The 12,517-nt window shown below is 37.8% G+C and overlaps 1 protein-coding gene and 1 long non-coding RNA gene across 2 annotated transcripts; both read left to right on the forward strand.

Moving 5' to 3' along the window:
* The first annotated feature begins 2,767 nt into the window (after positions 1-2,767).
* On the forward strand, positions 2,768-3,822 carry LOC149107178 (52 kDa repressor of the inhibitor of the protein kinase-like). The gene has a single exon (XM_089296553.1). The coding sequence runs from the start codon at positions 2,951-2,953 to the stop codon at positions 3,662-3,664; it is 714 nt and encodes a 237-aa protein (XP_089152679.1). The 5' UTR covers positions 2,768-2,950; the 3' UTR covers positions 3,665-3,822.
* Positions 3,823-5,081: 1,259 nt separating this feature from the next.
* Positions 5,082-6,446, forward strand: LOC149107179 (uncharacterized). The gene is made up of 2 exons (XR_016209325.1): positions 5,082-5,289; positions 5,653-6,446. It is a non-coding gene; the product is annotated as an uncharacterized LOC149107179 (long non-coding RNA).
* The last annotated feature ends 6,071 nt before the right edge of the window (positions 6,447-12,517 follow it).

Genomic DNA, 12,517 nt, shown 5'->3' on the forward strand with positions numbered 1-12,517 from the left:
CGGGATTACTTGAACCTTCTTAAATACGACATACAGAGATCAGTTTTGATACATTGGGATATTGCCGCTTTACTTGGAACATCCCACGTAACCACATAACATAACCACTCCATCGAGCACCATTCTTTATGGCAATTCGGATAAATGTAAAACTAGGTTTTAGCAGTTTTTCCAACTCCGGCAATAAATTTGATAACATGGGGAGTGCCCTGGATGGAATGCTCTGGGAGTAGAAATAGACGAGCTTGCGTGGTCATGATCACGAAGAACATTTTGTACAAAATGACGTCTGGTTCTCGTCAGTTCTGAAATTTGTCGCTGCGATAAATGGACGTGGTTCACATCAAGGTCTCGCTCCCGGAACGACGAAGGCAACCTTCTCCCGTTAACCTACAATCCGCCACGTCTGTTCAACGCAAGGTTAACGACTGGCAGCATAACAAGTTATTTATCTAGAACATAATATTTCAACCAATTTCCTACGAGCTCTTCTCATTCACCGGTTTTTTAACGAATCACATTCGAAAGGCATTTTTAAGACGCGACAATATTCAAACCAGGAGCCATCATCAAACCCACCTTACACTGCTTTTGTTTTCATTTATTTCCTAAATCAACCAACTACGCAATGATAATTAAGTGCAGCATATAATTGTTCCTAAACCCGCAAGCACACGAAAGTACTGTTTGAGTTTGACATTTAACCGATACCGTAGTCCGCGTAAGCATCACCGGTCAACGATCAAGTTGAGATTCATTGTTTTGTACCGGACACTTGATTGGCTGGATTTGAAAATGTTGGAATCTATTGTTTCAGTTCTACGTATACCTTCTGATTATTTTTCATTGTCTGGCCTGGGTGACCCCGGTTCAGTAAACGCACTGTAAATATTTCCTTTGTTTTACAATGCAAAATGTTTACTAATCTGATAAGGTAACATCGTCTTATTCGATAGTAACTCAATGCAAAATATTTCTTATCCCTTGTTATTATCAAGTTTCCATATAACGCGCGCTCTGATTGGCTGAAACAGCGTGCTTTATCAGAGAACAGAGCACGGGTTGATGACGGTAAGTTGGCTTCCAAATTTTTGCTTCGGAATTTTGACAAATTTGACCCAAATTAAACATCCCCTGTGACTCAGACAAACGCACTGGAAGCGAGCTATTTTTCTGCAGTAAATATGGCTCACAGAGACCATTGTTAGCAACAGTAATGTTAAAACTGTACTAAAATAACAAGTTTTGCTAGATTCCCGCCGACAAAACATGTACAGCTGTAGCGAAATTCACAAATTCTCAACCTAAGCAGTGCTTCAATAAAGACATTAATTTTGTTACGAAGGCAGAAATTATACTAAGAAGTAAAACAACGACAGAAAACAATTGAACTGTCTCTGTTTATGATGAGAAGCTTTATTTTTGTAAATTTACAATTAAAAATGCTCATTTGCTCAAACAACACTTACATGCAGTGTAGTAACGCTCGTTCTCCGGTCATCTCAGCGAAGTAAACCGACGAGTGGTCAGTGCAAAACTTGCTCTGATATTCTCTTCTGTGTTCGAAGTAGAACCAGTGGGAGCCGTTAAGTCTTTCTAACTTTTACGCTAGTTCGGGCAATCTTGCTGCATGCGGCTACAAGCCGTAAATAACTGTAGCTCCTTTCAAATTCAACCCGGCATTTCGCATTTACATCCACGTGCTTTGAGCTCCGCGTTTCGTAATTTCCACTGGAAAAGTGCTCGTTTTCATGGGCCACAATACGGCCGGATTCCTCTGGACTATAAACCTTTACCTGCCTTGAGATCCGTATTTAAAAATTAACTTAAAAGCGAACTTTGAAGGCATAGGTCTTCGCTCGAGAGCCGCTCAAACTTCTCGAAACTGAAAGCTTAGCTGAAGTCCAGTTTGTGATTGACAGCTGTCGCTTCGTTAGCCAATCAAATTATTTGAACAATTCTAACAAGGATTGTGATTGGCTTATTTTAGCGTGCTTTATCAGAGGACAGTGCACGGCTGACGCGACTTTTGCTCGTTTGGAAAATAAAGTTTGGTTTGAAAATTCAGCCGAATGCGTGGGGAAATTATCTGATTCTTTATCATAAAACAAATAAAGAAGCCTCGACTGTGTCTGTTCTGTTGTAAAGCACTTAGGAAGCGGTAGAACACTCAAGAAGTAGGGAAAAACACTCGACTACGTCTCGTGTTTTCCCCTACACTTCTTTCGTGCTCTACCGCTTCCTGCGTGCTTTACAACAGAACAGAGCACAGTCGGGGCTTCTTTATTTGTTAATTAGTTTTCAGAACAATAATTAATGTACAAAGGATCTTGCCATTTTGGGAATCGACATAAATGTAGAGTTTCTGCAGAAATGTGACTGTACAATATTTCCACTGTTATTAATTTTGTTTAATTATTTGTTTGTTTCTTTGCAATAGTTTTTTCCGTTGACGCTGCAACTTCATGCTGCAAACTGAAGTACACACTTTTTTCTCCGTGTAATTTCTTTTAGCTGCTGATAAGGACAGCCATAAATTAATAGTTTTGATGAAAAGAAACCCCTTTATCAGAAGTACTCATAATGCAATACTCTCCAGAGGCGGATCCAGGGGAGGGGTTGAGGGGGTTCCAACCCCCCCTTTGAGCAGCTTTTTTTTTTGTTATTTTGTTTGATTCTTCCTACAAATAATAGAATAAAATTGTTTTTTACAAAGTTGTTTCACTTCCACCATTCGACTGCTTTTCAAGTTTTGAAAAGATAATGTACATTTCGCGACTGCTGTGGAGGATATTACTTGCAAGAAAGTCGTATCAGGATCGCGTCATCAGACAGGATCAGATATAACAAGCGACATGTACAGGTGAAATTCATTCAAACGTAAACGAGTGGGATTGGGACCAAGCGAATGCTTGAGTATTGTTGAGGTGTGTTCAACGTTGGACGGAAAATGAAGAAAATAACAGATTTTTATACAAAGAAATCAGGTGAGTTCGTGGTTCAGAACAAAGAAATATTAGACCTTGCTGAGAAACTGGGAATCGTTGAAGCTATTCCCAGAAAGACAAGCATACAGAGGAATCGCTCAAACATTCCCAGTTCTAGTCCAATTCATCATTACAAAAAATCTATGGCTATTCCCCTTCTTGATTCCCTGATCAGTCAAATGCAAGACCGATTTTGTGACGAGGATCGCCACGCCCGTCACTTGCTTTATCTAGTACCCTCAATCATAGTTACAAACACCCTGGAGCTATCTGAAGCAACAGAAGGCATGCTGTTCTGGGAGAATGACCTTCCATTTCCCAAATCCCTTGGGAATGAGCTGCGAAGATGGCAAACGATGTGGCAGTCAGCAGAGAAGGAACTTCCAAGCAATCTTCTATTAGCACTTGGCGCGTGTGACGAGGATGCTTTTCCAAACATCCATCGTCTTCTGCGCATTGCGTGCACCCTACCAATCAGTAGTGCGGAAGCTGAGCGGTCCTTTTCGCTCATGAAACGGATCAAAACCTGCACCAGATCAACGATGTCTGAAGAGCGCTTTTCAGATCTCGCTGTTATTGCTATGCATTATCCTGAGAGATTCGAGGTAGACGAGATATGCGAGGCCTTTGCAAAAGCTCATCCTAGAAGACTATTTCAGGCTACGTTGTTTGATTAATGAGGTATGCAGAGAAACGACAAATAACTATTGATGATACTGCTGTCCCTTTCAATCATGCATTATTATTTTTGGGTTCCTGGCTGAGAAATAAGATAAATTCCAGATTATATATCATGCCTTCACAACTCTTTTGAAGTCTCGGGAATGCTGCAAAAGGCGTTTTAGAGGGAAAAATCGGAAACATTACTTTTTTGGGGGAGGGGCATGGCTCCGGACCCCTTAAGAGCTCGTGCCAGAGGTACCACTGCGTGAAAGCCAAAATATTCTAGAGTATTCTAGACTCGAATATGTGATTGTGACGCAATAGAATCCTAGAGTATTCAAGCCGCACACAACACGTGACGTACACCTGGAATATTCGTGTCGAATGTGGTGGAATACGCTCCGTTCATAATCGTTCGAGGATTTTCGTTAAAATATACCACACATCTGTCGTACTCCTAGAGTATGATGGCGAACCCTTTGTAAAAAGAACTTTATAAAAGAAGGTAACAGTTCGGGTGCATAGCATTCTCCTGGAAACAAAATTTAGACTATGAATTCAAAGTATGTGCGATCTGCGCGTGTATACGTTTATCCTCGAATACGTGATCTTGACGCCAAAGCTATAGAATTCTAGAGTATTCATGGCGTGTACAACCGTGACGTGGACCTGGAAAATTCTTATCGAATATGGGCATACGGGAGGAGCACGACCGTATATTCGTTCGTTGACCAGAACAATTGTACTTTTTTGGTTCATGTTGTCGGCGCAGCGCATGTGTTTCGCTTGAGTCAAGAAATTTACACACTTTGTTGTAACTTCGAATTCCCGTCATTCGGTTTTGACCGACGCTTTCGGGATAATCACTACAAAGCGATTTCTCTTTGTGTGACCCGTCTCGTCTGAGGTGGTTAAGTGCTGCACAGCACGAAACCACAAATTGGACACTACGGGATACGTAAAGTTCCGCAAAGTTAAACTGACTAGAGACACGTAAAGCTGCGCAAAGTTTGGTTAGTAAGAGGAATCAAGCTCGTTTCGGAGAAGTTTTGGTGTATTCAGCGGAGAAAGTCCCGAGGCCTTCAGAAAAATATCTTTTCTCTGTGGGATGAGTTTATCTCCGGAGCCCGCAGGGAAACGGAACTCCTAAATAACGGCCCAATAGCTTCCTCAGTCGACTCCCTGCCATCATATCAACATTGCATTACGTTTGAACAAGAAATCGCAAAACGTATTGCGACGACGAAAACACTTTAATCAGATTTTTTCCTCGAGGTTACTTTTGAAACGAAATTGACGTTAAATGTGTTTCGAAGCGACTTGTAACGAAATGAGAGAAACGACATACATCAGCATTCTGAGTGTCCGACCTTCAACAAGCACGGATCAGCGGTTTTCCACATTAGATACCATGTTCTCTCGGTTCTCGCGCCATCTTTTGGCGTTCTTTTTGAAAGGTGTGAAATGTTGAAGCTTGCATCGATCTCTTGGTCCTTTTTCACTGTTTAAAAACTCTACTTTGGCGGACAAAATTCAGTTTACCTTCACTTCTTCTCTGTGCACGATTTCAAGCAGTTTTTGGTGGCATACAGCCGGTGAAAACATCGATACATACGGAGGTACGAGTCAACAACAACAGGTAAAACGTAAGCCATTGTTGTCTTCCCGGGTTGTCTTGTACGTACGAGTGAGTTAAGCTTAAGTTTCCAGGGTAAACTTCAGTTGTAAAGTTTGCTTAAGATGTATGGAATTGCCTCTGGTTGTAAATGTTTCTTTATCAAGCAGAAGCTATACATTGGAAGTTAATGTAACCTTGATTTCAAAAGGGACAGCAATGGGAATGATATTGAATTAAACCATTAAATCAAACTACTGTGTAAAATTTACTGATTGATTTATTATGATATTTTCCTTAGTACTGCAAGGTTGATTTGAGGTTTCCCAGTATGGATGTACACATAAACTTAACTAACCTTTTATGCGTATTGTATTTTAATCATAGGATGAAGTAAAATTGGTAATGCCTTACATGTATGTATAATCCCTGACATCCTTACTTGAAGAAAAAAAAAAAAGGAGAACCTGTGAGGAAGAACTCTGGCTTACAAGATACATGTATGTATTTTTGACTATTTAGGGGGCCATGGAGAATTTTTAAGATTTATTTTTGTAAGAGCTTTTGAAAAATTATATTGGCAAGCAAATTTTAGCATTTCACCAGTCAGTCTCTATATATTTTACATATAAACAAGGTGATTTGCAGATCTGTTTTCAGAGTGCTCAGTAGTAAACTACAGCGTGATTATAACAGATGATGAACTGAGCAACTGTAGATCTGACTTCAGTTGACATTTTATTACTATTTAGTTTGTAGTACACAATTTGTGTGCAGCACTCATGAGATAAAATTGCCAAATGCGAATTTACATCATTACACTGATTTGAAATACACATGCAACCATTGGAAATATGATAGCTACAATAAGTGAATGCTTTTACAAAAAAAAAAAGTTGGAAATTATAGATAAACGCTGTTACTATTGTGGAACAACAGAAGCTTTAAAAGTTAAGATTAAGCATTTTTTCAGGAAGAATTTGTTTGCGCGTCTACATGAAGTTATCAGTTCATTCCATTTATTCAGAGAGGCTAACTCAGGTTTACAAAGGTACTTCTCACAGAGGCATGGGTTACATCGATTTGAAGTGGGGTTATATGGGGCAGCTTGCTTTAAAATCTTTCAAGTGACTTTGAACTTTGATTTATTGTCAAAGTCACTTGGAGGCTGCCCAATATAACCCCACTTCAAATCGATGTAACCTACGCCTCTGGGAGAAGTACTTTATTATTTATAAACCTGAGTTAGCCTCTCTGAACAAACAGAATGAACCGATTAGATAACTTCATGTAGACATGCAAACAAATTTCTCCTAAAAAATGTTAACTGTTAAATTTTAAATTTTACATCTTCTCTTGTATTTCAATAATAACAGAGTTTATTCGTAATTTCCAACTTTCCTTTGTTTTGTAAAAGCATTCGCTTATTTTAGCTATCACATTTCCGATGGTTGCCTGTGTATTCAAATTAGTGTAATGATGTAAATTCCCATTTGGCAATTTTATCTGATGAGTACTGCAGACAAGTTGTGTTGTACGAAACTAAATAGTAATAAAATGTCAAGTCAAATCTACATTTGATCAGCTCGTCATCTGTTATTTTATATATACATTATATTAAGGTACATGTAAACCCTGTTTCATCGATGACTACTACAAATTTCAAGACAATTTGCTATAGTAATGTCAAACTACAGTGGAACTTTGATATAATGAAGTGCTAAGGAATTGGCAAAGCATGTTCACTATAACAGGGTTTCGTTGTATCAAGGTTCTTTTCCGTATAGTCTACTATTACTGGGGCCATAAAAATCATTCGTTATACTGAGGACCTCATCATATAGAGGTTCATTAAGTCGAGGTTCCACTGTACTAACCATATTCCTTCCAAAGGTAAATATTGAAAATTGAGTTTTATTACTCATTTAGGTTATTAGCCTAAGGAGGAATTTGTTTGCATGTCTACATGAAGTTATCTAATCAGTTCATTCTGTTTGTTCAGAGTGGCTATTGGCTATTAGCCACTCATTTCAGGTTAAGTGCTGAAAATTCAGAACAATGTTGAATTTGATAGTCAAATTTTGATTGGATTAATTAACGCATAAAAAGTTTGCACCATATCTAGCAAAAAATTAAAGGCTTCTAGAGCTTGCCTACCTTTTTCAGTGCAAAGTGAAACATAATCATTCAGTAACCTTGAACATTGTTGCTTGAATCGTTTTGAATGTTTTTAAGCCCACAAACTCTGGCCCTCACATCCTTTCATACTTTGTTTGCACTGTAAACTTGATTAATGTGCAACACAACTCTCTCTTCTCTCAAAGGCATCTTAAGTATGTTTTTGCATGCAGTAGAAACCCAGGTGCTTACAGCGTAGCTTTCCAAATGTGATAAAACCTTTTGGTCATCAATTCTGTCGACACTTAGTGTTGATCTCAGGTCTCAGTTTGAATTTTCAGCTCTTTGTCTTAGGTTACCCTATATATTTCAGAGTGTTTTGCACCCACACCATTTAGCATGTCTAATTAAAGCCAATAAAGCTGGCTATCAATCTACACATACATCTACATGTACACCAAGAATTTTGAAATAAAATGAATTGTCAAATTTTTCAGGGTTTCTCTATGCGAGCATCCAAATCACTTTTTGAAAGCTAAGTCAAAGTGAGTCTGCCTCAAATTTTGGACAGTAGCTAGTTTATCATCCATGTCTGTTAATTTTTATTTTGAAATATTTTTTCTCTGAGAGTGATTTTTGAATGATCACTCCACCATTCTTTAATCCTGGTTTGGAAATGTTCTGTAACTTTTTACTGCGATTGAATATGGTAACACGCAGGCAATTTTTTTAGTGTTTTGTGTCCAGAAACTGAGAAACAAATTAAATTAACAAGAAACAAAGTTCACTTTGACTTGTACATGTAGCTTTCAAAATGTGATAATAATAATAATAATGGTTTGGACGCCAGCACTAAAATGTCTAGAAAAATTTGGCGATTCATTTTATTTGAAAGTCCTTGGTATAGTTTGATAGCCAGCTCTATAAGTTTTAATTTGATATGGGGTTTACATACAGTGTCTACAGATTAAATCGGATGCACTACATCCCTTTTGTGTGAGACACTTCTAAAGGTATATGGTAATGTTAAGAGGGTTCCAATTGTTGAACCAAATAATAATGATGTTAAATATGCAAAGTAGCAATTCATTAATTCATCCTTAATTCTCTTTCGTAACATAGCAGCATCTAGTTCTAAAGTTTGCATACAAAATGTAAGTGTTTTTTAGACTGCTTCTCAGATGATTCCTTCTGCTTTTTCATAGTATAGCAGCATCTAGTTAGAAAGTTGTATGCAAAATGTTATAGAAGAGTGGTTTTCAGACTTTGCTTCTCAAATGCTTCATTTTCCCCTTTCATAACACAGCAGCATCTAGTTGTAAAGTTTGCAAAAAAAAATGTTCTAGTGTTTTTTAAAGACTTTGCTTCTCAGATGGTTATGCTTTTTCGTAACAAAGCAGCATCTAGATATAAAGTAAATGCATACAAAATGTTATGTTTTTTTAGGTTTTGCTTCTCAGATGGTTCCTTATACTTTTTCATAACATAGGGTCTTGGCAATGTAAATTCTTCCATAGTTCGGTGAAAATAAACATACACGAACAAGTAACAATATAAGTTTTATTATTTATAAATAAAGTATAAAATTTTAAATGAAATGAAGATGTCATAACGGCAGTTGTTCACTTTTGTTGGAATAACATACATATTAAATAAATCAATCAATCAATCAATCAATCAATAAATATTGTCCTGGTAATTTTCTTTCTTTTGGGTGGGTTTTGTTAGGAATCCAAAGGAATTAAAAAGTGTGTCAGTTACACATGGCAGTTTGAACACAGTTTGGGGGATATACAAGCTTTGGTAAGGGTCCTCAGTACTTCACGTTGGCGTCAGTATTCGATCACGTGTTCCAGTCGAACAGGAGACATGAATTGAAGTGTGTCGTTTAGGATACCTTAAAACTTCACGTATGCCTCAGTATTCAAACATGAACACGTTTCATGCTTCGCATGAGTCTCGTGTCCCAGTCGAACACCACAGAACACTTGAAGTGTGTCGTTCAGAATACCTTAAAATCTCACGTATGCCTCAGTATTCAAACATGAACACGTTTCATACTTCGCGTGAGTCTCGTGTCCCAGTCGAACACCACAGAACACTTGAAGTGTGTCGTTTCGAATACCTTAAAACGTCACATCTGCCTCAGTATTCAAACATGAATACGTTTCATACTTCGCGTGAGTCCCGTGTTCCAGTCGAACACCACAGAACACTTGAAGTGTGTCGTTTCGAATACCTTAAAACGTCACATCTGCCTCAGTATTCAAACATGAACACGTTTCATACTTCGCATGAGTCTCGTGTTCTAGTCGCACGCTTCGAAACACACGCGTGTTGTCTGACTGAACTACGCGGTAGCGTATATTACCTGCATAAAACCCGTTCTTGGCGACGCAAGATATCTTTGGTTGTGAAAAATGTGACATGACTTTCGTATTCATAGCGTGCGATTCTCGAAAATTGGAGCATACTTGACGTATTCATTAGTATTCGAAGACGTTCACGTCAGAAGTGGCGTCGTACATCTCGTGTTCCGGTCGCAAACTCTCGAACGACTGAGAGTATTCGAAAATGTTCGAGTCATAAATGATCGCTATATCTTCGAAGAACATCTAATGCAACATTAATCTACCAAAACATGGCCCGTATGATTTATCGAACACTTCGAGTCATTCACGAGTATTAAATTTGAATACGGAAAAACAGGCCGGATTCCTATAGAATATTCCAGGTGTATTTCGAGTCAGCCGCAATCGAATACGTCAGAACATTGCGGCATACGCGGCGTGCGCCGATCCGTATTCGAGCGAATTCGGGCCCGAATATTTGGCTTTTCGCGCAGTGTACGGGGCCGTAACTCGCCTTCCACACCATTGGCGTTAAAGGTTACTACAATAGTGTACAAGCCCCCCTTTCAGAAATTCCTGGATCCGCCCCTGCTCTCACGGTTGTAACAGTCTAGACCGTACTTGAATAAATGTGATATCATCTTATATATCGTTGACAAAATACGAAATGGACCTCCAAGGGATAACGCACAAGTAGAAAATCTGTCAAGTTGCACACGGAAAGCAACTATGTATGCTTCCATTACAGTTATTATGAAATATCATGATTCACCTAGTAGTCGGCAAGCTTAAAATAATCAAATACTCCGATAAAGCTGAAACATCAGAATAATAATTATCAGTATTTCCCTGAAATGAAAAAACAAAAAAATCAGTTACAAAAATCATTTCTTACTATATCAGTTATTCGAAACAATTTATATTTCGCCTCAACGTGATATCAGTTGGGTTGCTATGGGAAAGTATAGTAAAAACACAGATTTTCTGTCATCTTGCGTCGTGAATACCCGGCACCCCGTGTATGTTGTCATCTAACTGAAATGATCCTCGCTTATAAAGGATAAGCAAAGCGATTTTTTAGTAAAAATTTTCAAGCTTTTTGAATTCACGGTCAGCTAAGCCGACATACGAAATGAACTCGAATAATCTGACTGAACTGTCAAGCGCAGGCCTTTGCATTTATCATTTCCTGGTGAGGTGCTTCTGCTATAAAAAAGTCTAAGAAAGGTGAGTGAAGCAAATATTTATTTGTTGAAAGTTTAGTCGGGCAGTTTCCTTGTATATTTTATAGTTTATACCTCGCTGGATCTAGTAATGTATCGCAAAATTGTTGTATATTGACATTTTTTTTCGTTCGAAGGGTGGCCTGCTGTTTTTGCTAAAATTACAACTTGACTTTCTGCTAAGTTCAGTTCAAAATGATCTTTCTTTGATCGATTTGGGCTAAAATTCGCATCCACATACATCGTTTTAGTTAGTAATATTAACAAGTAAATTTGATTCCGATAAACCAAAGTTTTCTTCGCCAACAAAAGCGCGATACACAAAAATTTCAATTTGATGTTGTTCACAGGAGAAAGAAGCAATGAATAATTACTTTTAAAAACAATGGCAGAAATGATGTTTGGGTTTTTGATTTCACAATTACTTCCAGTCCAACGTGCCATATATTTTGTTTGCAGTAACCTAAAAGGCAATATAGTTTACATCAGTTTTTATATTCCGTGACATAGGATTTGTTACCGCGCTGTTAGTTGTGAAAAAATCACCTGCCACCTTAGAGTACTGTTTCGTTCAACTTATTTACCAACATTGGTTTTTAAGTTGTCTCCGTGGACAAGAGACGCAGATTTTCTCAAACCTGCAGGAAAAAAGCGGAAACTTCAACGACAAAGCTGCAATTTCTCTGAAACACTTGCCAAAAACTATTTGAGTTCTGAAGAAATAAAGGCTGCAAATTTAGACTTCCTCTGAAAATCTATAGCAAAAAAAAAAAACAGACACAATTAGATTAATATCTGTATTACAATTGTTACGTTGTGAAATTTTCTACAACAGACATAACGGAGTACTTCTATTTTTAAAACGGCTTTGATGATTTTAAAAAAATATATTTACCCTAATTAATTGTAAAACTGCATTATTTTTGTTATACGCTTTCTAAAGCCATTAAGATATTTTCATCCTGATATTTGCTCACAAACATTATTTGCTCTACACCGGGTATAAAACTCCTTTGTCCCGAGGACTTATATTTATATCCTATAGTATAAAGTAAAGTGAAATACTCCAACGCTATTTAGCATAAGAATAGCTATTGGCCGGAGTTTTTAAGAGAGCTGTGTCCGTTTCTGTTGAGCAGCTAATTATTACGAACGCAATTGCGTGCCTTCAAATTTTGATGCAAAGCAACTTGCACGAAAACTGGTGTTCGAGCACAAAACTAAGAAAGCGACATCGATGTGTCGAACGTTTCTATTGAAGGAAGTTACTAGAACCAAGTTATAGAAATCGCCCTCAGCTACAGAATAATGAATACGTCTTGGAAATTTATTGCGAGAACCCTTGCACGAAGCATTGCCACAATCAGAACAAAGTAGTTTTGACATGACATTTCATAAGTTCATTTATGTTCCGGTTTTGTTAAAAATCTTGATGAAAGTCAGCGTTTTTTAAATTCTAAAACATACATCGTTCTGATTTCGTTTCACAAAGGAATAGTTCTATTCCAACTTTTAATGACAAAGTAAGAGTTTTCACCGCTTAATTAAGTTTCACAAACA

Source organism: Orbicella faveolata, unplaced genomic scaffold (genome assembly GCF_042242905.1).
Source record: "Orbicella faveolata isolate gen_17 unplaced genomic scaffold, um_ofav_v1 contig_27, whole genome shotgun sequence".
Lineage (NCBI taxonomy): Eukaryota > Metazoa > Cnidaria > Anthozoa > Scleractinia > Merulinidae > Orbicella > Orbicella faveolata.

What these genes read in the sequence shown, in the direction of transcription:
- LOC149107178 (XM_089296553.1), top strand. Translation starts at nt 2,951, where the DNA reads ATGAAGAAAATAACAGATTTTTATACAAAGAAATCAGGTGAGTTCGTG.